This window comes from Dipodomys spectabilis, unplaced genomic scaffold, assembly GCF_019054845.1.
Source record: "Dipodomys spectabilis isolate Male_0828 unplaced genomic scaffold, ASM1905484v1 ptg000422l, whole genome shotgun sequence".
NCBI classification, from domain to species: Eukaryota; Metazoa; Chordata; class Mammalia; order Rodentia; family Heteromyidae; genus Dipodomys; species Dipodomys spectabilis.
Genome location: NW_024871099.1, coordinates 4942397 through 4967269, shown reverse-complemented (window position 1 = coordinate 4967269; position 24873 = coordinate 4942397). Strand labels below are relative to the sequence as shown.

General features: G+C 52.5%; 4 protein-coding genes across 4 annotated transcripts; 1 reads left to right on the top strand and 3 right to left on the bottom strand.

The window, feature by feature from the left end:
* Positions 1-1353: 1353 nt before the first annotated feature.
* Capns1 (calpain small subunit 1) lies at positions 1354-10094 on the bottom strand. The gene is made up of 11 exons (XM_042668052.1): positions 10010-10094; positions 8764-9005; positions 7127-7160; positions 6757-6846; positions 6288-6345; positions 6118-6182; positions 2840-2908; positions 2664-2742; positions 2449-2565; positions 2007-2065; positions 1354-1866 (listed from the first exon to the last, which is right to left on the bottom strand). The coding sequence occupies exons 2-11, from the start codon at positions 8985-8987 to the stop codon at positions 1840-1842; spliced, it is 822 nt and encodes a 273-aa protein (XP_042523986.1). The 5' UTR covers positions 8988-9005; positions 10010-10094; the 3' UTR covers positions 1354-1839.
* Positions 10095-14323: 4229 nt separating this feature from the next.
* On the bottom strand, positions 14324-18574 carry Tbcb (tubulin folding cofactor B). Its single transcript, XM_042668061.1, has 6 exons — positions 17916-18574; positions 17432-17575; positions 16618-16714; positions 16029-16220; positions 14739-14811; positions 14324-14602 (listed from the first exon to the last, which is right to left on the bottom strand). The coding sequence occupies exons 1-6, from the start codon at positions 18027-18029 to the stop codon at positions 14488-14490; spliced, it is 735 nt and encodes a 244-aa protein (XP_042523995.1). The 5' UTR covers positions 18030-18574; the 3' UTR covers positions 14324-14487.
* A 74-nt stretch (positions 18575-18648) lies between these two features.
* Positions 18649-20105, top strand: Polr2i (RNA polymerase II subunit I). The gene is made up of 6 exons (XM_042668076.1): positions 18649-18758; positions 18837-18891; positions 19154-19227; positions 19321-19395; positions 19499-19550; positions 19988-20105. Exons 1-6 carry the CDS (start codon positions 18700-18702, stop codon positions 20048-20050), a joined length of 378 nt encoding a protein of 125 aa, XP_042524010.1. The 5' UTR covers positions 18649-18699; the 3' UTR covers positions 20051-20105.
* Positions 20079-22886, bottom strand: Ovol3 (ovo like zinc finger 3). The gene is made up of 4 exons (XM_042668073.1): positions 22793-22886; positions 22650-22714; positions 21088-21289; positions 20079-20346 (listed from the first exon to the last, which is right to left on the bottom strand). Exons 1-4 carry the CDS (start codon positions 22884-22886, stop codon positions 20141-20143), a joined length of 567 nt encoding a protein of 188 aa, XP_042524007.1. The 3' UTR covers positions 20079-20140.
* Between the last annotated feature and the right edge of the window lie 1987 nt (positions 22887-24873).

Here is a 24873-nt window from a genome sequence, read left to right as displayed (position 1 = left end):
GTGGGTCCATTGCCCTAGCCCTTGAATGCAGCAGCCTCTTAACTCAGGGAGGATGGCAATGCTCCCCCCTGGGCCTGGGGCCTGGAGTGGTATCCAGCAGTGGGCAGGGCCTTAATATCCTCCCCCTACGGTGGGCCAAAGGTAGAAGGATGCCAAAGCATCCATGACACAAGAATGGCATAGGTTCCGACAAGCTGAAAGAGATGCCAACACCAACAAGCTGAAAGAGGTATCGGGTGGCATAGAAACCTCCTGTTAACCCAGACTGTGGAAGCAGCAGTACTCTGAACCCCCCAAGGACCTGTTTGGGATCTCAGCAAGAACCAGACTACAGCCTGGGCATGATGGCTGTAATCCTGCTACTCAGGAGGTGGAGATCAAGAGGATCCAGTTTCAATGTTAACTGGGGCAAGTCAGTGAGATCTCATCTCAACACACATGGTAGTGGCTATCAGCCTAGCTACAGCAAAGTGTGAGGAGGATCACAGTCCATGTATAAAATGCTAGACACTACCTGAAAAACATAACTAGAAGCTGGGTGCTGAAACCTGTAATTCTAACTACTCAGGAGGCTGAGATTTGAGGATTGTAGTTCAAAGCCAGCCCAAGCAGGAAACTTCTTGAGCTTTTATTTCCAATTAACCCCCAGAAAACAGGAAGTGGTGCTATGACTCAAAGTTGTAGAGGAGTACTAGCCTTGAGCAGAAAAAAAGCTCAGGGACAGTGCCCAGGCCCTGAGTTCAAGCCTCATCACCAAACAAACAAACATACACACACTTATAACTAGAGCAAAAAAGGCTGGAGATATGGTTCAAATAGCAGAGTGTCTGTCTAGGAAATATGAGGCCGTGAGTTCATAACCTAGTACTACCAAAACTAAACCAAACCAACCAGGCTGCAGCTCAACTGGAACCTCTTCAACTGGAACCTGGTATAAAGAAAAAAAAAAGATGCAGGACAGAAATAGAGAAAAGCCAATTCAGCTCCTAAGAGAGGAGGCAGCAGTGACTTTTTTTTTTTTTTTTGCCAGTCGTGAGGCTTGAACTCTGAGCCTGGGCGCTGTCCTTCAGCTCTTCAGCTCAAGGCTAGCACTCTACCACTGGAGCCATAGTGCCACTTCCGGTTTTCTGGTGGTTGATTGGAGGTAAGAGTTTCATGGACTTTCCTGCCCAGGCTGGCTTTGATCCATGATCCTCAGATCTCAGCCTCTTGAGTAGCTAGGATTACAGGCATGAGACACCGGTGCCTGGCAGCAGGCACCACATCTTATTCCCCAGAATCTCAGCTCCCTCTTCCTGGAAGCCTGAGCCCCAACTCAACTCGCAGAACAGGAGGCAAATCCCACAGGAAGCAGCAACTGGACAGCGTTTATTTCCTCCTTGGGCCTGGCAGGCTGGGAGCAGGGTACAGGCAAAGGCACTGGGGTGTGTGAGCCTGCAGCAACCTGGAGCTTCTTTGGCTGCCTGGGTGGTAACTAAGCCAGGGTGTGTCGGGACTGGAGTGATCATCTCAGAACTGAGATAGGGCCCTGGGGACATGGAAGTGTGGGGTTTGGCACAGGTACAGGATAGGTAATGGAGAGGGTGTGGTGGGGTGCGGTGACCTGTGGGCAGAGGGTATCTTAAGGCCAGGGATGACACAGGGTATGGCAAGATGGGACATGTTGGGTTCTGGCTGGTGTAGGGGCCGCTGGGTGCCAAGGGCTGCGGAAGGAAAGGCCTGTGGATAACAGGATGTGCTATGACACTATGCCCGAAGACAGATCAGCCCTGGGTAACATCCAGGTATGAGACAGCGCCACAGTGAGGAGGTGAGGGGCTAAATGGCAGGGGATCCCACTCAGGAATACATTGTCAGCTGCAGCCACTGGAGAGAGAAAAATATACAAGTGAGGAGCAAGGAACCCCTGGGCACTGAGCACCTCACCCAGGAGCTGTTGGGAAAATAGGGTGGAGGGGGCCAGAACTCTGAGCTGAGCACCCACACCACAGGCTGGCACTTCGTACCTCCTGGATGTTCACTCGAATTTGTCCACTGCCATCTTTATCAAGAGATTTGAAGGCACCTGGAGATGAAAGGCAAGTTTGGGGGTAGGGCTGTGGCTGGCTTGTTTTCCTTTTAAGGCTCGTACAGGCTGATCCCTCTGCCTTGGATACCCTTCCCTACCATTTCTCTAGGCTCTCCTCCTCATCCTTTCAGATTCCAGCTCATATACACCCTCTTCCAGGGAGCCCTCCTTGACCTTCTGGGCTGCCTAATCTAGTCCCACTCTTGAGTGTCCCCTCAATCCCCATGGGGTAGCTGCCAGTGGACAAACACCTCTGCATCCTGAGCACTGTGAGAGCGGTTCATCAGGTCACCACTGTGTCCCTACCTTTAGATCACCAATGGTGGTCAGTGATGGCTGAACAAATCCCCACCCAAGAAGAGAACTCAGGCATCACTCACGGAACATGGCATCCAGTCTGACCAAGCAGCTGATAAAGTTGTCAAAATCCATGCTCCCATTCTCATCGGAGTAGCGCCGGATAATCATGTTGTACAGATGCTCATTCAGGTGGAAGCCTGGGAAATGGTTGACGCCCTTGGATCTGGACCCCGCCCACCTTGAAGCCCCACCCACCGCCAGCTCTCCTTACCCATCTCTTATCTCTCATCCCCACCTGCTGCCTCAAAGGCCCCTGGGAGCTCCCTGCTGCTGATAGTCCCGGATCTGTCCACATCGAACTGTTTGTATATCATCTGCGGAGATAGAGGGCAGGGTCCATCTAAGCATCAAGGTATAAAATAATCTCCATGGCTGGGGTGGCGGAATACGGGTCCTGAGGCTGTCACACACCTGCCACTTCTTGATGTTGTTCCATAGATACTTGAATTCTTCAAAGCCCAGCTTGCCTGTGGTATCGCTCTGGCAGGAGGTTGTTAAGAACAATGAGACAGGGCTGGGAAGGTGGCTCAATGGTAGAGTGCTTGCCCTGCATGCATGAGGCCCTGGGTTCGATTCCTCAGCACCACATAAGCAGAAAAGGCCGGAAATGGAGCTATGGCTCACGGCAAAAAAAAAAAAAAAAAAAAGAACAATGGGACAGGGCTAAGGGTGTGGCTCAAGTGGTAGAGCCTCAGCCTGGCACATGAGAGGACCTAGTCCAGACCCCAGTACCACCAGAGAAGAAAGAGAAAGATGAAGACAGGATATGGATGGCTTACACCTGCACACCTAGGTACCCAGGAGGCTGAGATCTGAGGATTGTGGTACAAAGCCAGCCTGGGCAGGAAAGTTTGTGAGACTCTTACCTCCAATAAACTATTCAAAAAGGCCAGAACTGGTGCTGTGGTAGAGTGCTAGCAAAGAGCAAAAAGAAGCTCATGGACAGCACCTGGGTCCAGAGTTCAAGCCCTAGGACTGATAAAAACAGAGAGGAGGGCTGGGAAGGTAGCTCAGCGGTAGAGCACTTGCCTTGTATGCCTGAGGCCCTGGGTTCGATTCCTCAGTACCACATAAGCTAAAAGAAAAAAGCCGGAAGTGGCTCTGTGGCTCAAGTGGTAGAGTGCTAGCCTTGAGCTGAAGAGCTGAGGGAAAAAGAGAGCCAGAGAGACAAGAAATCCTAGCTACTCAAGAAGCTAAGATCTGAGGGATCAAGGTTTGAAGTGAGTCCAGGCAGCAAATCTCAGTTTCCTCTCACTTTAATGGCTGGAGAGGAGACAGATTCAAAACTGGAAAATCTGCCAGGTGTTGGTCACTCACATCTATAATCCTAATAAGTCACGAGGCAAGATCTGAAGGTCTTGGTTCAAAGCCAGGAAAGTCTGTGAAACCCAGTTAACCAATTAATTAACCAATTAACCGCTAATTAACCACCAAAAGCTGGAAGTATAGCTGTGGCTCAATTGGTAGAGTAACAGCCTTGGCCCAGCACCTTAGTTCAATCTCCCAGAACTTGCACACACAATTAGAAGATCTCAAGATCAAAGTAACAGGGTTATGGGCATGGCTTAATGCTAGAAAATCTGCACAGCAAGCTCTAGACCCTGAGTTCAAGCCCTAAGTTTAAATTACCCTACTACCACACACACATATACACATACATACACACAAACCTATTAAAAGTATCTTAACAGCTGGGCGCCTGTAATCCTAGCTACTCAGGAGGCTGAGATCTGAGGATCTCAGTTCAAAGCCAGCCTGGGCAGGAAAGTCTGTGAGACTCTGTTTTTTTTTTTGTTGTTGTTGGTTATGGGGCCTGAACTCTGTCTGGGCCTGGGCACTCTCCCTCAGCTTTTCAGCTCAAGGCTAGCGTTCTACCACTTGAGCCCTAGCGCCACTTCCGGCTTTTTCTGCTTATGCTGAGAAGTCAAACCCAGGGCCTCATGCATGCAAGCAAGCACTCCACCAACGAGCCACCTTTCCAGCCCTGTGAGGCTCTTATCTTCAATTAGCCACTCAAAAACCAGAAGTGGCTCAAAGTGGTAGAGTGCTAGCCTTGAGAAAAGGAGCTCAGGGATAGCGCCCAGGCCATGAGTTCAAGCCTCATGACAAAAAAAAAAAAATCACAGTAAGAGTTAATGTGTGCAGACTACAACAGTATTAAACCTTTTGCACAGGAAGTGGTGCTGTGGCTCAAGCGGTAGAGCACTTGCCTTGAGTTGAAGAGCTCAGGGACAGCACACAAGCCCAGAGTTCAAGCCCCATGACTGACAAAAAACGAAAAGAAAAAAGAAAATGAGATGGTAAACCTTTTGCACATAGCTTCAGTTTGGTCAGTGTCAGAGATAGGCAAACTGAGGCACAGAGTCAGTAATCTCACTAAAGGAGCACAGTTGGGACTTCACCCTGTATAATTCATGTGTGATCACATGACATATTTATGTGTGCACATATCCAAGATTAGCTTATGACTGGACTATGTGCAAATATACTCAGTTTTTATGAATACATTCCTTCACACACTATATGTATGAACATGTGTGTGTGTGTGTGTGTGTAGTGTGTGTGTGTGTGTGTGTGTGCGCATGTGTGTGCATGCATGAGTGTTAGCAGCTTAGATTCTCAAGCCTAAAAGATTAGAGTATTTGAAGCTTTCACTCTTTTGCTGGCATTCTACCACCTGAGCCACACCTCCAGCCTCTTATTACTTATTCTCTCTCTCTCTCTTTTTTTTTTGCCAAGCCTGGGGCTTGAACTCAGAGCCTGGGCACTGTCCCTGGGCTTCTTTTTGCTCAAGGCTAGCACTCTACCACTTGAGACACAGCTCCACTTCTGGCTTTTTCGGTTTAGGTGGTACTGAGGAATTGAACCCAGGGCTTCATGCATGCTAAGCAAGCACTCTTCCACTAAGCCACATTCCCAGCTCTATTTATCCTTAATTAAAATTTCAAAGAACTCTCTGAGCCTCCTTCCTCACCGACAAAATATAGAACAGTTGCGTTAGAGTATATGTCAGGGTATCTATGAAAGTTCCATCTATTATTCTAAATAAAGTGCAAGGTGTCACAGCTGCTGTCTTTTTTTTTTTTTCTTGGCAGTAATTGGGTTTAAACTCAAGACCTTGTGAATGCCAGGCTGGCATTCTACCACTTGAGCCATGCCTGCAAGTTCTGCTTTTTGCTGGTTATTTTGGAGATGAGGCTAGCAAACTTTTTTTTTTCCCTGAGCTGTCTTTGAACCTGAATTCTCTAGATTTCACAGCCTCCTGACTAGCTAGGATTATAGGCATGAGCCACTGGTGCTTGGCTGGTATCATTACTTATCACAAGTCTCTATGTTTATGTTTTTGAGTATGAAAACAACACCTTTGCTGTCCTAAACATATGCTCAAAAAGTTCCCTCTTCAGCAGGGCGCTGGTGGCTCATGCCTGTCATCCTAGCTACTCAGGAGGTTGAGATCTGAGGATCACGGTTCAAAGCCAGCCTGGGCAGGAAAGTCTGTGAGACTCATCTCCAATAAACCACTAGAAAACCAGAAGTGGTGCTGTGGTTCAAGAGGTAGAGCACTCACCTTGAGCTGAAGAGCTGAGCCCAAGTCCAGAATTCAAGCCTCACAACTGACCCCCCCCCCAAAAAAAAAGTTCCCTCTTCACCCAGAGCCCCAATACCTATCTCATCTTCCCAAAGGATACATCCATCACAGCCACCATGCTGCGGCAGGTATCAAGGCCAAAGCCATCAGTTTTCAAATCAGGATCTGTGGGGGGAAAGGGAAAAGTTGAAGGTCAAAGTTTAAAGATCATAGCTACCCCAGCCCCCCATGTCTCTAAACATTCCCCATGCCTTGACCCTGGTCACTCACGTCTGGTCACCACCTTGTTGAGAATGTTCATGAGTTCGGTGGCACTGACCTCCATGTCCTGTGGGCCCAAGTTTAGAGGCGGGTCAGGGGAGACTGAAAGGGGTCTGGATATGTCATGAGGAATGGGAATTAGAGGGAGGGGATTGTCACTGTCAAGTATGTGTGTACAAGAAGGCCTGGGAGACCCAGGTGCTGGTGGCTCACGCCTGTCATCCTAGCTACTCAGGAGGCTGAGATCTGAGGATAGCAGTTCAAAGCCAGCCTAGGTGGGAAAGTCCCTGAGATTCTTATCTCCAATGAACCACCAGAAAACCGGAAGTGGCCCTGTGGCTCAAGTGGTAGAGCGCTCGCCGTGAGCAGAAGAGCTGAGGGAGACAGTGCCCAGGCCCGAGTTCAAGCCCCCCCTCCCTTCAAAAAAAGAAAGGCCCGGGAGGAACTAGGACAGGACCAGTGGCCCGGGATTCCTTACATCTCCAGCCAGCTGGGCAAAGAGTCTCCGGAACTGGCGGACCTCCTCACTCTCGTTGGCCTCAATGTTGGAGTAATGGGTGCGTGGGGGCTGTGGAGGGAAAGGACATCTTCAGAGGAGAAATGGCGTCCGCCACCCTGGCTCCCCCGCCCCCAAGCACCCAAGGTAGGAAAGTCAGGGTGGTAATAAATGGCCAGGGAGCATGGCACAGGATGTGGCTGGCACCCGTGGTTGAGTTTGGGGATTTGACAGAGGGAAAGAGTTAATAGCCAAGAAGTTCCCTCAAAGGGGAATTCCTGTAGAGGCTGCTTCTCTGTAGGTACAGGGAGGGGGGTCTGACACCAGCCCAGGGATGTGGAGGGGGGCTTACCGGGGGCTCCGGATTGTACTGCGCAGCTGCCTCGCTGAGAAGAGACGAGGGGGTTAGCGTCGGGGGGCGGGGCCGCCAACGGGCAGCCGCAGAATGGCCAGCCCCCACCCCTCAGATTCCAGACCTCCACCCTTCAAGGGACCCCATCCACACTGGCCGGTAGTCCCCGCCCTTCATCTAGCTGTAGACTCTAATCCCATCATCCCAGGCAGACCTCAAGTTATCTTGGCCCCAATCAACAACCCCAAACCTCACCCAGATATAACAATGAGCTCTTTAAGGACTCCCTTCTTAAAGGCTGTTCCCCCGCCCCCCCCTTGGGCCGCATCTTCCTTGGGCCCTAGCTGCCCCAGGAATGTCTTTCTGAATGTCTATCTTTCCTACATCCTTCTTTGGCTCTATTAGGCCCTGCCCCTTTGGGGGATGACTGCTTAGTGACCAAGGCCCAAGGCCAAGGAACAACCTGCAGGGCATATCTTCTCCATTAACCCCCCCACCCTCCATCTCCCTCACACACATATACACGTTCTTACCCATACTCAGCTTTTTCTGGTGTATTTCATCCCCTATCACTTTAGGCCCCGGCCTCTTCTGGGCCCATCTCCTCATTAATCATCTACACTAAGTCCTGCACCCCTGGAGATCACCCAGATTCATTGGCTTAGCTCTTTTTAATGAAATAGAGTTGGGGTAGAGCGCCAGCCTTGAGGTGGAAAAGTTAAGGGAAAGAGCCCCAAGGCCCTGAGTTCAAGCCCTGGGACCAGCACACACACACACACACACACACACACACGTTAGCTAATGAGGGACACAACCAGTCCTGTTAAGTTCATTACCACCACTTCCCCCCCAAAAATACCCACATGAATTCCTTCAGGGTCAACATTATTGACTTACTCAGGCAAGCACCACCCTTGGCCTGTCCCCTTGAACTGAGATTAGTTTTTTTTTTTCCTTTTTCTTTTTGTCAGTCATGGGGCTTGAACTCTGGGCTTGGGCACTGTCTCTCAGCTCTTCAGCTCAAGGCTAGCACTCTACCACTTTCGGCTTCCTCTGCTTATGTGGTACTGAGGAATCGAACCCAGAGCCTCATGCATGCAAGGCAAGCACTCTACCACTGAGCCACCTTCCCAGCCCTCTGGTGGTTTATTGGACAGAAGAGGTTCATGGGCTTTCCTGCCCCGGCTGGCTTTGAACCGTGATCCTCAGATCTCAGCTTCCTGAGTAGCTAGGATTACAGGCGTGAGCTACGGCACCCGGTCAGCTTCTTTTTTTTCCTAATGCTGGTACTGGGGCTTGAACTCTGGTCCTGGGTGCTGTCCCTAAGACTGTTTTGCTCAAGGCTATCTCCCTACCACAAGAGCCACCACCCGCTTGTTAGTGATTAATTGGAGGTAAGAGTCTCAAGGCCATTTCTGCCCAAGACTAGGTTTGAACCTGGCGAGTAGCTAGGATGACAGCCGTGAGCTGTCAGGCTCTCCGCGAGCCCTTTCTCCTTAAGGGTAGTCTCCAGGCAGAGACTAGAACGTTTTAAGGAGCCCCAGTCAGTCTCCAGGTAAATCCCACTTTACATACTTGACCACGCCCATCCCGACCACGCCCCGTGGATGCCACGCCCACATTTTGCTCCGCCTCACCTGATGGCGCTAATGACTCCGCCCAGGATGCGCATGGCGGTGCCCCCGCCGCCGCCGCCGCCGCCGCCGCCGCCGCCGCCCAGGCCCATTCCTCCGCCGCCGCCGCCACCCCCGCCGCCCCCCGCCCCGCTGATCAGACCCCCCAACACATTCCCCAGACCGCCGCCCAGGCCCCCGCCGCCGCCGCCGCCGCCGCCCTTCAGGAACGAGTTAACCAGGAACATGGCAGCGACTCAAGACTCCTAAGGAGAAGAGAAAGGGCGTCAGGGCCGCAGCCTCGCGCCGGAGCCCGCCCCTCCTGCAGAAATGTTTCGGAAGCTGGATGGGGCGCGGGAGAGGGGGGGACCCGCGGCCCGGGTTCAGGCTGGTGACGAGGGTTGGTGGTCCTCGGATGGGTGGGAGGGGAAGGATCAGGTTTGAAACCCACCGGGATAGAAAAGGGCAAACAGTCCTAGTTGGGTGGGGATGGGGAGGTAGAGCGGGGAAGCCCCCACATTTTGCGTAAGGTGTACCTGGCGGGTCTGGGAGCTCAAATCTAAAACCCAGACACCACCAACACCCCAGTTGGACTTAGGGGCGCCGTGGCTCACGCCTGTCATCCCAGCTACGTAGGAGGCTGAGATCTGAGGATCACGGTTCTAACCCAGCCTGGGCAGGAAGGTCCGTGAGACTCGGATCTCCAATAAACCACAGAAAAGGACGGAAGCGGCGCGAGTGGAAGGGGCCGAGGGGCAGCGCCCAGGCCCCGAGTTCCGGCTCCGGGACCCGTGCACACGCACAGAAACCGCTCCATTTAGAGGTCTGGGGCCGGAGGGGGTCGCGGGTCAGTTTCTCCCCGGGGTGGGGTTCAGGAAATTCCTAGTACGGGTGACAGCCGGACGGGTGGCTCGGGGTAACGGGGCCCCCACCCGAATGACTAAATGCAGCCCCAGGACCGCAGCTCGGGGCCCCTGGGCACGGGGGGGGGGGGGGGGGAAGACGCAACTAATTAGATCTCCCCATCGCTAGGTTTATATTTTAGATCGGTCCAAGAACTGGATTTGATTTTGGACGAGATAGAAGGGAGGAAGGAGGGGGCGCCCCGGGGCGGGGTAACGAGGCTCGCACAGGCCTGGGGGCTCGGATCTGAGGCACCTCCCCACCCCTCCACGAGGCCTCGGGTCCTGCTACTTCTGGGTCTGTCGAGCATCAGATTGAGGGGTGCAAGGGAGTGTGGGGGGGTTCTGGGCCGGGGTCAGCGCCTCACCCGTCCGTGGATCCGCGGCTCCGGGGCCTCCCGCAGCGTCCGGTCCTGGAGGGCGGGGCCGTGAGTCAGGCCCGGCGGCGGCCGCGGCGGCGGGGTCACACCCGGCCTCGGCCCGGGGCTCCGCTCGGTCCTAGCGCCGGCCCCCGGGACTGCGCCTGCGCGCGGCGGCCCCGCCCCCATCACGGAATTGGGAGACTAGGACTGTCTGAACCATTCCCAGGTTGGTGGGTCGAATCCCGCTCGGCTTCGTTCCACCTTTGCTTTACCACCCTGGCGTAAATGGCCAGGCTTGGGAAACTAGAGCTGCGAAGACACACTTCTGGTGCCTCCCTGTGAAGTGTCACCCTGTGGTTGTCTCCACCTGCCTAAGGTGGCGGTTTACCGGCCGCCCTACAAGGGACTCAGTAAGCGGCCTCTTCTTCCTTGCCGTATAGAGACACACAGTACCTCGGGCACCCATTTCCGTTTGTTTTCCAGGCCGGGGAGGTGGGGGTGGGGGGATGCATTTTTGACAAGGACACGGTCTCCCTGTCCTCTGCAGGATCTGGATGGAAGCTTAGGGAGGCCTTCCTATGCCACGTTCTCCCTACCCCCATTCTCGCTGGGCCTCCAGGTGTGGGGTCTTCCACACTCCAAAGAGAGCCTGGGATACACGAAAAGTCCCTTGGCCCAGACATCCCAAGGTCCCAGAAGCAAGCACCAGGACAACGCAGTTGCCTTTGCCTTCCAATTTGGACGTGCAATCTTTGTGCTCCCAGTTCTTTTCCTGGCCTCGTCTTTGGTGGGTCTCCTTGGGGAGCACAGGCTTCAGGCTGAATCCTGGCTCTGACCCCAAAACAGTAACTTGAGCAATAATATTCCCGTGGCTTGCTCCTCCACTTAGTATGCCTTATCACTTAGAATTAGGTAATACATGCTTAGTAAACCAAAGCTGTTCTCAGGGCCCACCTAAACTCCTCAGGGGGGTTGACTTAGGCATCCTCACATAATATTGCCTTCTTTTCCTGTGCATGTCCCACAGATCACAGCATTTGTTTCCATAACAGCCCTGTGGAATGGGTGCTGTTTATTTTGATAATGGTACTGGGGCCTGAACTTAGGGCCTGGCCACTCACTGTCAACCTTTTTCAGGTCAAGGTTGGGGCTCTACTACTTAAGCCACACCACCATTTCTGGCTTTTTGCTGGTTTATTGGAGATAATAAGGTTCTTACAGTCTTTCCTGCCCAGGGTTGGTTTCGAACCTCAATCCTCAGATTTTAGCTAGTATTACAGGTGTGAGCCACTGGTACCCTATTGGGTGCTCTTTATCATCTGTTTGTAGGTAAAAAATGGAAGTGAAGCCAGGCAGCCAGACTCCCTAGTCAGTCCCTTTAACCAACTATTCTTATGCAGTGATTTTTCATAATATAATTGATATGATAATTACAATAGTTCAAATAACAAGATAAATGCAGACTGTACAATTGCAGCTAGTGTATCCCCAGGGCTTGCTGGGGCCATGCCAGGCAACTGCTTTATATGCCTATGTAGAAATCCAGGTGTAATAGGACAGAAAAGGGAGGCTCTGAAAGGCAGGGTCATAGAGAATGGCAGGAACAGGTCAGAACCTGGGCTTGGCTAGTGAGAATTTATTTGATGATGACTAACCCGGATTCCCTTCTTGCCACACCCTTTCCTGCCACACAGAGAAGTTTGTCTTGTGGCTCATCCTCAGGCATTTGCCTAAGCTGTGACCTCTGTCTAAAGCACTTTTATTTTTTAATTTTTTTTGTCGGTTGTGGGGTTTGAACTCTGGGCCTAGATACTGTCCCTCAGCTCTTCAGCTCGAGGCAAGCCCTCTACCACTTGAGCCAGAGTGCCATTTCCAGTTTTTTTTGTTTATGTGGTACTGAGGAATTGAATCCTGGGCTTCATGTATGTTAGGCAAGCACTCTACCACCAGGCCATTCCCAATTCTCACTTCCGGTTTTCTGGTGGTTAACTGGAGATAAGAGTCTCATGGAAGCTAGGTGCCAGGTGGTTCACGCCTGTAATATAGCTACCCAGGAGGCTGAGATCTGAGGATTGTGGTTCAAAGCCAACCCGGGAAGGAAAGACCGTGAGACTCCTATCTCCAATAAACCACTAGAAAACTGGAAGTGGCGCTGTAGCTCAAGTGGTAGAGCATTTGCCTTGAGCTGAAGAGTTGAGGGACAGTGCCCAGGCCCAGAATTCAAGCCCCCAGACCGACAAAAAAAAAAAAAAAAAGTCTCACAGATGTTTGTACCCAGGTTGGCTTTGAACTGTGATTACCAGATCTCAGCCTCCTCAGTAGCTAGGATTAAAATCAAGAGCCCACCAATGCCTGGCTTTACTTTTTAAAATTTTTTGCCTTCATCTACTCAGACTTGAGTGTAGACTCCTGAGTCTCTTTTTTTTTTTTTTTTGGTCAGTCATGGGGCTTGAACTCTGGGCCTGGGCGCTGTCCTTGCACTCTTCAGCTCAAGGCAAGTGCTCTACTGCTTGAGCCACAGTGCCACTTCCGGTTTTCTAGTGGTTTATTGGAGATAAGAGTCTCACAGAGTTTCCTGCCCAGCTGGCTTTGAACCTCGATCCTCAGATCTCAGCCTCCTGAGTAGCTAGGATGGCAGGTGTGAGCCACCAGCGCCGGGCTCCCAGTCTCTTAGGAAGTCCTGTCCTGTAACCACACTCATCAAGAGGCTGCCTGATTGGTACTCTCAAAACTGTTTGTTGAATTAATTATATATAGCTTGTAGTCTGACATGGTGGCACAGGCTTAAATGCCAGCACTCAGGAGGCTGAGGCGAGAGAATTACGAGTGCAAGGCCAGGCTGGGCCGCACAATGAGGCTCTGTCCCAACAATAAAACAAAAAACCCTGTTGTGGTTTCCACAGCGCTCCCGGCCCACACAATCACGGCTGTCATCCAATTGCAGTACCGCCCACTGCCAAGCATTCAGCCACCTCCATTTCCTATAATTCCTTGTGTCACAGGATGATAGCTAGACCAAGGAGAGGGGGAGGGGGCAGAGGAGGGAGAGAGGAGGGGAAAGGGACAGGGAAGGGGGAGAGAGAGAGAGGGAGGGGGGGAGAGAGAGAGAGAGAGAAAAAGTGGAGCATGTCGCATGGCTATCTGGGAAATGAAGTCCTCTTGCAAAGCCGGAGTCGCAGGGAGAGCAACTGGAACGACTCACTCCCGGGCTCGCGGCAGCTGGGCGGTGTGCTGCTGCCCCCAGGTGGCTACTTAACAATTATGACCGAGACTAGGGAGGATCAAGGAAAGGGAACTGGGTAAGAAATCCAGCTGCCAGGCAATGGTAATCCAAGCTACCCAGGAGGCTGAGATCTGAGGATGGAGGTTTAAAGCCAGCCCCGGCAGGAAAGTCCGTGAGACATTTATCTCCAATGAACCACCAGAAAACGGGATGTGGTACCGTGGCTCAAGTGGTAGAGCGCTAGCCTTGAGCTGAAGAGCTGAGGGACAGCACCCAGGCCCAGAGTTCAAGCCCCACGACCGAGAAAAAAAAAAAAAAGATGGCTTCTTGGGCTGGAAATGTGGCTTAGTGGTAGAGTGCTCATGCATGAAGCCTTGGATTAGATTCTTCACATACACAGAAAAAGCCAGAAGTGGCACTGTGGCTCAAATGGTAGAGTGCTAGCCTTGAGCAAAAGAATCTCAAGGACAGTGCCCAGGCCCTGAGTTCAAGCTCCAGGACTGGCCAAAAAGAAAAAGAGGGTCTGGGAAGGTGGCTCAGTGGTAGAGCACTTACCTTGCATGCCTGAGGCCCTGGGTTCGATTCCTCAGCACCACATAAGCAAAAAGAAAAAAAAAAACAGGAAGTGGCGCTGTGGCTCAAGTAGAGCTCTAGCCTTGAGCTGAGGAGCTGAGGGACAGCGCCCAGGCCCAGAGTTCAGGCCCCACGACCGGACCCACCCCCACCCCCACCCCCCAAAAATAGATGGTTTCTCTTGTTTTCTCAGGACTGAAAAATTCCCATATAAAACTGGCAGCTGGAGCATGAGGAAATGGATGGGGGAAGCACCACGATGTACAGAGACGGACACTGGCTGCTGACACAGGGGTCAGACCAGGCTCTTGGTGATTGAAAAAGAATTAACGTTCATCCTGCTTAAGCTATTATCTTTTTGGGCCTATCAATTACAGCAACAGAACATTACATCAAGTAGCAAAGGACAAAGAACAATCTACAGGCCTCCAACTAGTCCTACCGCTTTGCTCAGGTTCCTGTTCTATACACCACCCCCCTCCAGCTTTCCTCAGCCGCTCCCCAAATCAGAGGCCCTCACATACTTCCCCAGTTTCTGAGGAATTTAATTTATGAGTGTTACAAATCCACAGCAGGTGGAAGGTAAAGGAAACAGAGATGGGTCAGTGAAGAGGGCATGGGCGTACATATAGGGAGGGACGATGAAGGGAGTCAGGAGCTGGAGCAGGGAGACACCCTTCCTTGGGTGTCACATCTCATCCAATCCATAGTCTTCCTCTGGGAAGTCCCCCACTGTTACAACTGATGGCTTGACGAAGGCTCCGTACTTGTCCTGACACTCAAAGTAGCGCTTCCCATTCACACTGCAAGGCATGATGGGAGGCAGTGATTAGAGCACCGGTGTGGCTTCCACAGATGAGAAGGCTCGCCCAGCGGTGCCTGGATTTGCACACAAGCATGTGCACGTATATGCATCCCCCTCAGTGGGAACATGCCTACCTGCCGTCATTTTTCCCTAGTGGCTCATCATAGCGGACACCAATCCAGTAGCCAGGCTTGAAATCTGTGAGTCCTGCCAGGGGAGAAACCTGGTGAAATCTGTGCACAGGGCTCCCCCACTGAAAGCCTGTGCTGGAGAAAACCACTCCTTACTACCCACACTCTCTTCCCCTAGGACACTGGCTCCTCCAGGACCACCAGCACGGAGACAGAGCCTCTTCACTGATTGCTCTCCATGATCCCACCCCTGCCCATTCACTCAGCCCCAGCCAAAACAAAAGGGGGCAGCATAGTTCCACTGCCACAGAGAGCACAGATTCCTGCATTCACATACAGACTAGCGTTCACACCAAAGGCCTCTGTAGCAACATGGCAATGAATAAAGCAAACCTGCCCACAGCTTGACCTTGGACTTGCAGCCTCCAGAACAGTGAGAAATCCATTTCTGTTCTTTTTTTTTTTTTTTTGTCAGTCATGGGCTTGAACTCTGGGCCTGGGCACTGTCCCTCAGCTCTTCAGCTCAAGGCGAGTGCTCTACCACTTGAGCCACAGCTGTAGTTTATTGGAGATAAGAATCTCATAATCTTTCCTGCTGGGGCTGGCTTTAAACCACGATCCTCAGATCTCAGCCTCCTGAGTAGCTAGGATGACAGGCGTGAGCCACCAGCGCCCGGCTACATTTCTGTTCTTTTAATTCCCTATGTGTGGTACTTCATTGGAGGAGCCCTAGCAAACTAGTGCTCACCCAACAACAAGAAGAGAAACAATTCAGCTAGGCACCCTAACTCACACTTGTAATCTCAGCTACTTGGGAAGTTCAAAATCCAAAGCTATCTTAGGGAAAAAGGGAAACCCCTGAGGGTGAATAATATTAAAACATATTGCATGTATGTGTGAAGATAATGTAAGAAATATCAGTAAGCTGGGTGCCAGTGGCTCACACACATAATCTTAGCTACTCAGGAGGCTGATATCTGAGGATCACAGTCCAAAGCCAGCCCAGGAAGACAAACCCATGAGATTCTGATCTCCAATTAACCACCAAAAAGCCAGAAATGGCACTATAGCTGAAGTGGTAGAGCACCAGCCTGGAGTGAAAAATGCTAAGGGACAGTGCCCAGGCCCTGAGTTCAAGCCCCCGAACTGGCAAAAAAAAAAAAAAAAGCTAGGCTCTCCTTGAAGGCCAAGTCCCAGGCCTCTGGACAGAGCAGGTTTCAGGGACTACTGACAGAATGAATGGCATTCTGCTCGGCCTTAGGATCCAGCAATCCCTGGGCTACTACTACATACCTACATACATGACGGTGCCCCGGCGTGGGGACTGCCCCAGTGGCCGCACCTCACAGCGGCTACCCACGGAGATGGCACTGGCTTGGGCTTTCTCCTCCGCAAGGCGCTGGGCTGCCTCAGCCTCTTGCTGTGCCTTCTGTTCTTCATTGTAAGGGCCAAGTTTGCTTCGCTTCAAAAAGGATCGGACTGAGTCTGTGGATCGGGTAGGGTGGGGGAGACAATTGGACTCAATGGCTGGGCTGTGTGTCTGTCCCACCCCCCAGGGCCAACATTCCTGCAGTCACTCTTCTATTCCAGGGACTGGAACGCTGTCACATATGTCCAGGCCTTGCATGGCCCATCTTCCCCCTGCCCCTCAGTCTCTGCTCCAATCAAGCCCATCTTTCCCACTACTATGCTAAGATGCTTACAGATGATGACACTGCCACGTGTCCTGCCTGCCCCACCTCAGGCTGCCAAGTGACTCTCACTGCTGTCCCCAACCTCCTCTCTACCTTCCCAAGCACCATCTGTCCTGATCCCCTCTAAGCCTTCTGCCTGCACTGCCCACTCCTCACTCGCCACCCAACCCCACATTCACATTCTGTACCTTGCCTCTGTTCATAGGCCTCTTGTGAGATCTTGTATTTCTCCACCTTGGATACATCCTCATACTCCCCAAGGCGGGCACCACTGTGGTCAATGACCTGTGGGAGAGTGGGGGGGGGGTGTAACCTGGGATGCTGGGGTACACATGCACTTGGACCATCCTGTAGACTCAAGTCTCCTCATTTGGGAGAAACCAAGTTCCTCCTCTCCCCACCCTTTATCCCAGCCATTTCTCCCTCCTGAACAGAGCAGAAGGGACAGTGTCCCATTCCCCTCCCCCCCCCCATATGTGTGTGTGTGTAATTACTGAGGCTTGAACTCAAGGCCTGGGCACCTTCTCTGAACTGTTTTTTGTTCAAAGCTAGTGTCTACCACTTAGACCCATATCTACTTCGGGTTTTTTTTTTTTTTTCCTTTGGCAGGGGAGGGGGGGAGTTAAATGGAGATAAGAGTCTCACAGACTTTCCTGCCCAGGCTGGCTTAAAATCAGTCCTCAGATCTCAGCTTCCTGAGTAGCTAGGGTTACAGGCATGAGCCACTGGTACCTGGCTCGGAAGCTCTTTCTTTAGTTCCCAGAGGGAGGCAATTACCATTTCTAGATGCCCCCAGTTCCCTGAGTTTGAATCATCGGTCCCAGATCACTCTAGGCTGTCACTGTACAGTGATATGGACATTTCTCATCATGCTGGACTGGGGGGGGGGAGGGCGGTTCCATAAGGGTAGGGCTTATGTATGTTGGTCATCATACACTTGCTTTCATGGCAAGCATCTGATCAATAAAGGAATGGACAGAGTCCCAGCGACGGTGGCCTCACATGGATTCGGCAACCGTTGTCTACGGGATAGGAGCCCAGCAAAGCGTCTTCCTGATCTAACTTGCTGTAGAACTTATCATCAGCTCCATACAGCTCCAATTCCATGCAGGAAGCAGGGCTGCCCACCACCAGTTCCAGCTTGCACTGCGGGGAGACGGAAGAGGGTGGAGAAAGACTGTCAGTGGCCCCATCCACTCCCTCAAGGTTCCACCTCTGGTCTCCATCACCCCACCTAAGTAACCATCACTCAACGCCCATCAGACCTCTGCTTCTTCCAGTCCCCCATCCCCTCTGCTCGGCCACAGGCTCCCAGGAGCATCTGATTCTATTTTCTCCCCGGCCCCGCCCCTACCCTCAGGGATCTCAGGTTCTCCCAATTCACCCAAGGCCGAATCCCGTAGTCCGGGGCATCCACACATAACCTTAGGACCACCCCCAACCCTTTATTTGCCACACCCCTAGGGCACCACCTCCAAGGCCGCACCTTGAATTCAGCAATAGTGAGGTTGCGACTATACCGCTTTTCGGAGCGGAAACTGTTGAGGGAGCTGCTGATGAAAACGTTCACGGTGGGCGCCGACAACCCCGTCACCTCCATCCTGCCGCGCCCTGCCGCACGCCACAGCGCAGCTCGGCCGCCTCACAGCGGTTCCGCAGACAGCGCCGCCGCCGCTTCAGGGATAGAGGTCCCGCCCCGCCCGCTCCTGAGCAGGACCAATCAGAAGGCTCCCGCTGGAAGGCTCAGCCAATCGTTGCCATTCTTTCTCCATGGCCCGGAAGTAGGCTCTCCCTTACTCTTAGGTAGGCCCAACCAATCCTGAGAGGCTTTCCAGAGCTCGCTTGTTCTTCCAATAGCCATACAGGAAATGGTCTGGGCCGGCGGGTGAAGCCAGGAGAAAGGACTGGCAGGAGAAATCTCGGTCCGCGAAAAGTTCACACTGCGCATGTGCACTGGTCCAAGGGAAGCGCGATGGCGTCTTCTACTTACGCTCCGCGCCTGGCGTGTTGCATTGCGCCTCATAGTCTCGGTTGTTATACTCGGTCTATTCCCCTTCTGTAAGCCAGGGCGGCAAGGTCCCCAAATTAGAAGCGATTACTACGGGCTGTCAAAAGGCCCAGGCGAGCAACAAGCCAAGCTCCGCGCCCAAGGGACCAGGTTCCTGTAGGAGGCTCCGCCCCTTGTGGGCGCAGCGCCTAGGTCTGACCCTTCGCGCGACCCGTAGCGCGGTCTGCGCACGCGCGGGAGGCTGCGCGGTCAGTGCGTAACTATGGAACCCGATGGCACCTACGAGCCGGGCTTTGTGGGTATTCGCTTCTGCCAGGAATGGTAAGAGGGGGAAGTGAGCGTGAGAGGGGCGCAAGGGGGCGACCCCACGCCTGACCTCCGACTTTCCCCGACCCGCAGTAACAACATGCTGTACCCCAAGGAAGACAAGGAGAACCGCATCCTGCTGTACGCGGTGAGCGCGAGTCCGCGGGGCGGCCCCGTCAGCTGTCCCCGCCGTACCCCGCGTCTGTGACCCACAGACTGTGTGCTCCCGACGGGCCCTGGTGGCCTTTGCTCTTGACCAATTACCCCAGTGACCCCGCTCCCCTGTCTCGCCCATCCCCGCGGTGACTTCATCTTCCTTTCTGGGATCCCCCTTTCCTGACCCCGTAGACGTTTTTGTGACCCACCCACACCCCCTTCCCCCCCCCCCCCCCCCGCTCGCCCCCTCGCAGTGCCGGAACTGTGACTACCAGCAGGAAGCGGACAACAGCTGCATCTACGTCAACAAAATCACGCACGAAGTGGAGTGAGTGGCAGGACCAGGGTTTGGGGTGATGGGCTCTGTCTTGGGAGCACCCCAGCTAAGCGTAATTGCTCACACACACACACATCCCTGCAGCGAGCTGACCCAGATCATCGCTGACGTGTCCCAGGACCCCACTTTGCCGCGGACCGAAGACCACCCGTGCCAGAAGTGAGCGCTGGGGAGAGGGTAGCGCGTTTTCTGGGGTTGAAGAATCGGGGCTGGGTGGTGGGTAGGATATCAAAACTTTTGAGTGACAGAAGCCTCTCCTCAGGTGTGGCCACAAGGAGGCAGTGTTCTTCCAGTCACACAGTGCCCGGGCTGAGGTGAGTGGCTGGATTGCTCCCTGCGTGCTTGGGGCTTGGTCCTATTCCCAGAGAGGGCAGAAATACCAAGATTAGAGCCCTATGCCGGTGGTTTATGTATATAATCCTAGCTGCTTAGGAGGCTGAGATCTGGGGATCGCAGTTCGAAGCCAGCTGGGGCAGGTAAGTCTGTGAGACTCTTTATCACCAATGAACCACCAGAAAACCAGAAGTGTTGCTCTGACTGAAAGAGGCAAAGTCTTGAGCAGAAAAGCTCAGGGACAGCACTCAGGCCCTGAGTTGGGGAGGGTGGACAATAAAAACTAAAGTGACCCCACTGTTCCCAGAATCTTAGGCTGGTCCCTTGCTAGTTGGGAAAGTTTCGTTGATTGTGTTTTTGGGGTGGGTGGACTCTCTCTCAGTCCTGAACCTTTCTAACCATGCATCCTCTCCACCAGGATGCCATGCGCCTGTACTATGTTTGCACTGCCCCACACTGTGGCCACCGCTGGACCGAGTGAGCATCCCTAACTCCCCCTGTAATAAACACCAGATTCTGTGCCCATATTTCCCGTGTTTATTCGCCTGGGCCTGGCGGGTGGGACGGGGGCTCAGGCGTGATGCAGGGTGCGGTGCTGGGCGTAAGCATCCGGCCGGGCGCTTGTGAAGCCGCAGTCCTCACAAACATGCAGCTTCTCGCGGCGCTCGCGGTAGGCGTAGCTAGCCGGCTGTCCATGCACCTTGGCGAGATGCGCTTCCAGGGAACAGCGCTGCGTGAAAGCTTTCCCACAGGCTCCACAGCGGAAAGGCCGGATCCCTGAAGTGCAGAGAGGAGGCATGACTATGAGGACTACGGCCCCTGTACTCTCCAGCATGGAGCAGCTCCTCTCACTGTTGCAAACTCTTCGGACTCTTCTGGGTCTGACCCCCACTCAGTGCAAACATGGACCAGATCCCTGGGCCCACCACCCCCACTCCTCCCTGCACCAGGAAATTCTTTCCCCTGGGGGACAGGGAGAGAATGTGCTTGACTGTTCTTTTAGGGTGTGATGGACTGAGTTTTTTAATTAATAACTTGTTTCACTCTTTGCCAGGCTCCTACCTAGAGAAGGACACCTTTTCACCCACCTACTGGGTTTCAAGTTTGGGGTCTGAGGTGCATGGTGATTCTGTTGCCTGTGAACCCAATCTGTGTCCAATCACCATTACTTTTTCTTTTTTTCTTTTCTTGTTTTTTTTTTTTTTTTTTTTGGTTGTGGGGCTGGGACTCAGGGCCTGGGCGCTGTCCCTGAGCCTCTCTCTGTGCTCAAGGCTAGTGCTCTGCCACTTGAGCCACAGCTCTACTTCTTCTGGTTTTTGAGTGGTTAATGGGAGATTAGAGTCTCATGGGGACTTTCCTGCCTGGGCTGGCTTCTAACTGCCATCCTCAGATCTCAGTCTCCTGAGTAGCTAGGATTACAGGCGTGAATCACCAGTGCCCAGCCCCGATCACCATTTCATTCCATCGCCTTCCTGGCCTTGAGACCAGCAACCCGTGCTCATCCATGCCCTTGCTCACCAGTGTGAGTCCTCATGTGGCGCTTGAGATCGAAGGCATCGTGAAAGCCTTTGCCACAGCAGCGGCACACGTGGCGGCGTGCAGGGGTGTGGCACTTAAGGTGCCGAGTCAGCATGCGCTGCAGGGGGAAGGCCTTGGGGCACAAGGGGCAGCCAAGTGTCCCAGGACCCCTGGGAGTGGATGCCAGGGTTCCCTGTGTGGGCTGCCAGAGGGATGCAGGTGTTAGCCCTGCCAGCTGGGCCTTGTCCCCATTTCTTACTCAACAAACAGTATTTACAGAGTACCCAGAGCTAAGGAAAACTAGGAAGGCCGGCATCTGCCTAGTATAGGATGTGCTACCTTCGAAGACTTTCCACTAGCTAAACCTCATCACTTTTTGGTTTTTGGTTGTTTTTGTTTTGTCAGTTGTGGGGCTTGAATTCAGCCTGAGCACCATCCTTGAGCTCTTTTGCTCAAGGCTAGCACTCTACCACTCTTGGGGCACAGCTCTACTTCTGGTTTTTGAGTGTTTAATTGGAGATCAGAATCTCATGGGGACTTTTCTGCCTGGGCTGACTTTCAACTACAATCCTCAGGTTTCAGCCTCCTGAGTAGCTAGCTCAGATTACAGGCATGGACCACCAGCATCCTGCTCAAACTCTATCACTCTTACCTTGCTTTGTATACTTTGCTTTTTAAGTCTCCACAGTAAGTACTCTCTCCCTGCCTTGTGCCAATCCAGGGCCCTGTCTCTGAGGGTTTTTTTTGCTCAGGGTTAACACTCTACCACTTGAGCCACAGCTCCAATTCCAGCTTTCTGCCCAGGCTAGCTTCAAACCTTGATCCTCAAATCTCAGTCCTAACTAGCCAGGATTACAGTCATGAACCACCAATGCCCAGCTTCAAATACTTTTTTTTTTTTTGCTAGTCCCGGGGCTTGAACTCAGGTCTGGGCACTGTCCTTGAAATTCTATTGCTCAAGGCTAGCACTCTACCACTTGAGCCACAGCACCATGTTGGGCTTTTTCTGTTTATGTGGTACTAAGGAATTGAACCCAGGGCTTCATGCATGTTAGGCAAGCACTCTACCACTAAGCCACCTTCCCAGCCCTGCAAGTACTCTCTTGAAACATGCTTTTCCTAAGGTTACTGTCTGTCCACAGACCTTACCAGACATAAGCTCCAATAAAGGGAAAGGATCTTTGTTTTGTTCCTGCTAACTACCTAGCATTTAGAGCTGTGTGTGGCTCACAAATAACCTCTTTCCTTCTTCTAGTGCACATGGAGCCTTCCATCCTTGCCACTTTGTCAGTTGTCTCAGAAATCATCCACCAGCTGGGTGTGGTGGCTCACACCTGTCATCCCAGTTACACTCAGGAGACAGAGGTAGAAAGATCACTGTTTGAGATAAACCTGGGCAAAACAAACCAAATAACAACAACAACAAAAAAGACCTATCTGAAAAATAACTAAAGCAAAAAAAAAAAAAAAAGCCTAAGGTCGTGGCTCAAGTAGTAGAGCTTCTGTTGGGGGTGAGAGCCAGCAGGGGTGAAGCCGGCCGTCTTAGCCAGCTCCTGACTCACCATTGCCCACGAGTTCCTGAGGCCAGAAGTCTGGTGTGCTGCCGGCCTCCCTTGGCTGCTGCAATCTGAGGAGAGAAGCCAGAGGCATGGTGATGTTCTTTGTCTCCCCTGCCCCTCAGATCCAGGGCCAGTGAGGAGCCCACCTGGGATGTAGGCATCTCCCCGGAGCTGGTCAGGCAGGTGGCCCCAGTTGGGTGGCTGTGGACGTCGACTCCTGACCAAAAAGACACGGGGCATCACCTCGGCAATGGTGGGGATGGTGAGATGGCTCCTCACACAGATTGAAACGTCCTCTACCTGCTGTCAGACCTCAGTCTCAGGACCACAATCCCAGGTGGGAAGGGAGCGGGAGCCCTGGAAAGTGTGTGTGGTGGGGGGAGGAATGGATCTCATTCTTTCCATGCAAATTTGTCCACAAGCCTCAGGAACAGCTTTACCTCCTGCCATTAGCTCTGCCTCTGAGCATCCTTCTGCTAAGCCAGGTTCCTGTAGAAACTCTGTCCAGTGCCAGCTGCTAGGGACAGACAGACAGGACCCCCCAGAAAGGCTCAAAATGTAGGAAGAGCCCAGGTCGCTCTTGGGTTTGGAGAGAGGAAAGAAACGTAGTCTGAGCACTGGCAGGGCAAGAACTTGAAAATTCCGTTTGCCAGGCAAATCAGTCACCACCGGTTGTCCACAGCCTGCGTGGTTATTCAAATCACAGCTGTCCGAGGAAGTAGGGAGGGGCAGCTGTGATTGTCCTCCCACAGGTGTAGGAAGGACACCAGTCCTTAAGTAAGAGCAAAAATAAAGATCCAAGCTGGGTGCCGGGATCTGGGGTGTCATTGCTCACCAAGCCTCAATTTCTCCAACCAGCAAATGGAACTGAAGCAAGATAGGTAAAGAGGCAGGAAAATGTAACATCATAAATATTAAAACAGAACCAGGAAGTAAAACTAAAACATCAGAGCAGCTGGGCACAGATGGCTCATGCCTGTAATCCTAGCTGCTCAGGTGGCTGAGATTTGAGGATCATGATTTGAAGCCAGCCAGGGCAGGAAAGTCTGAGGCTCTTAACTCCAACTAACCACCAGAAGACCAGAAGTGGCGCTGTGGCTCAAAGTGGTAGATCGCTAGGCTTGAGCAAAATTGCTCTAGGACAGTGTCCAGGCCCTAGCTAGGTTCAAGCCCCAGGACTGGCATAAACAAAAATTTTTTTTTTGGGTCCGGTCATGGGACCTGAACTCTGGGCCTGGGCGCTGTCCCTCAGCTCTTCAGCTCAAAGCTAGCGCTCTACCACTTGAGCCACAGTGCCACTTATGGCTTTTTTTCTTTTTGCTTATGTGGTGCTGAGGAATCGAACCCAGGGCCTCTGGCATGCAAGGCAAGCGCTCTACCACTGAGCCACCTTCCCAGCCCTAGAGTACTAACCTTAAGTGTAAAAGTTAAAGGATAGCACCTAGGCTTTTAGTTCAAGCCCCAGTACCTGAAAACAGAACCAGGAAAACCGACACTACAGATCTCAGCCTCCTTACAGGGTGTAGGGTTGCACACACAGATTTTTCAGAAGTGGGGGAGGGTTGGAAGGGTATGGCTATCAAACAGGAGGCTAGGAATTCAAACCCCAGAACTACAAAAAAAAGTTTTGTGGGGCTGGGAAGGTGGCTCAGTGGTAGAGCGCTTGCCTTTCATGCAAGAGGCCCTGGGTTCGATTCCTCAGCACCACATAAGAAAAAAGAAAAAAAAGCCGGAAGTGGCACTGTGGCTCAAGTGGTAGAGCGCTAGCCTTGAGCTGAAGAGGTGAAGGACAGCACCTAGGCCCAGAGTTCAGGCCCCACGACTGGACCCAAAAAAAAAAATAAGTAAATAAAAAAGGTTAGTACTCTACCACTTGAGCTACACCTCTACTCGGGCTTTTTGGTGGTTAAATGGAGGTAAGTCTCATGGACTTCCTTACCCATGCTGACTTCATACCTTGATCCTCAAATCTCAGCCTCCTGAGTAGCTAGGATTACAGGCATGAGCCACCAGGGCCCAGCTTCTCCTGGTTTCTTGTTCATTGTGTCTTGTGGATGTAAAAACTTCCCTTTGGCACAATTTCTGGGCCAGTCCTGGTAGTTCCCCAGTCCGTCTGGTCCTTTGCCAATGGCCCTTATTAAAGGACTCTTTAGACTATCCCATAAGCAGCTGCCAGGATGCTGTGGGATCACAGCATGTCCAGTCTGATCCTCCCAGGGTTTAATTG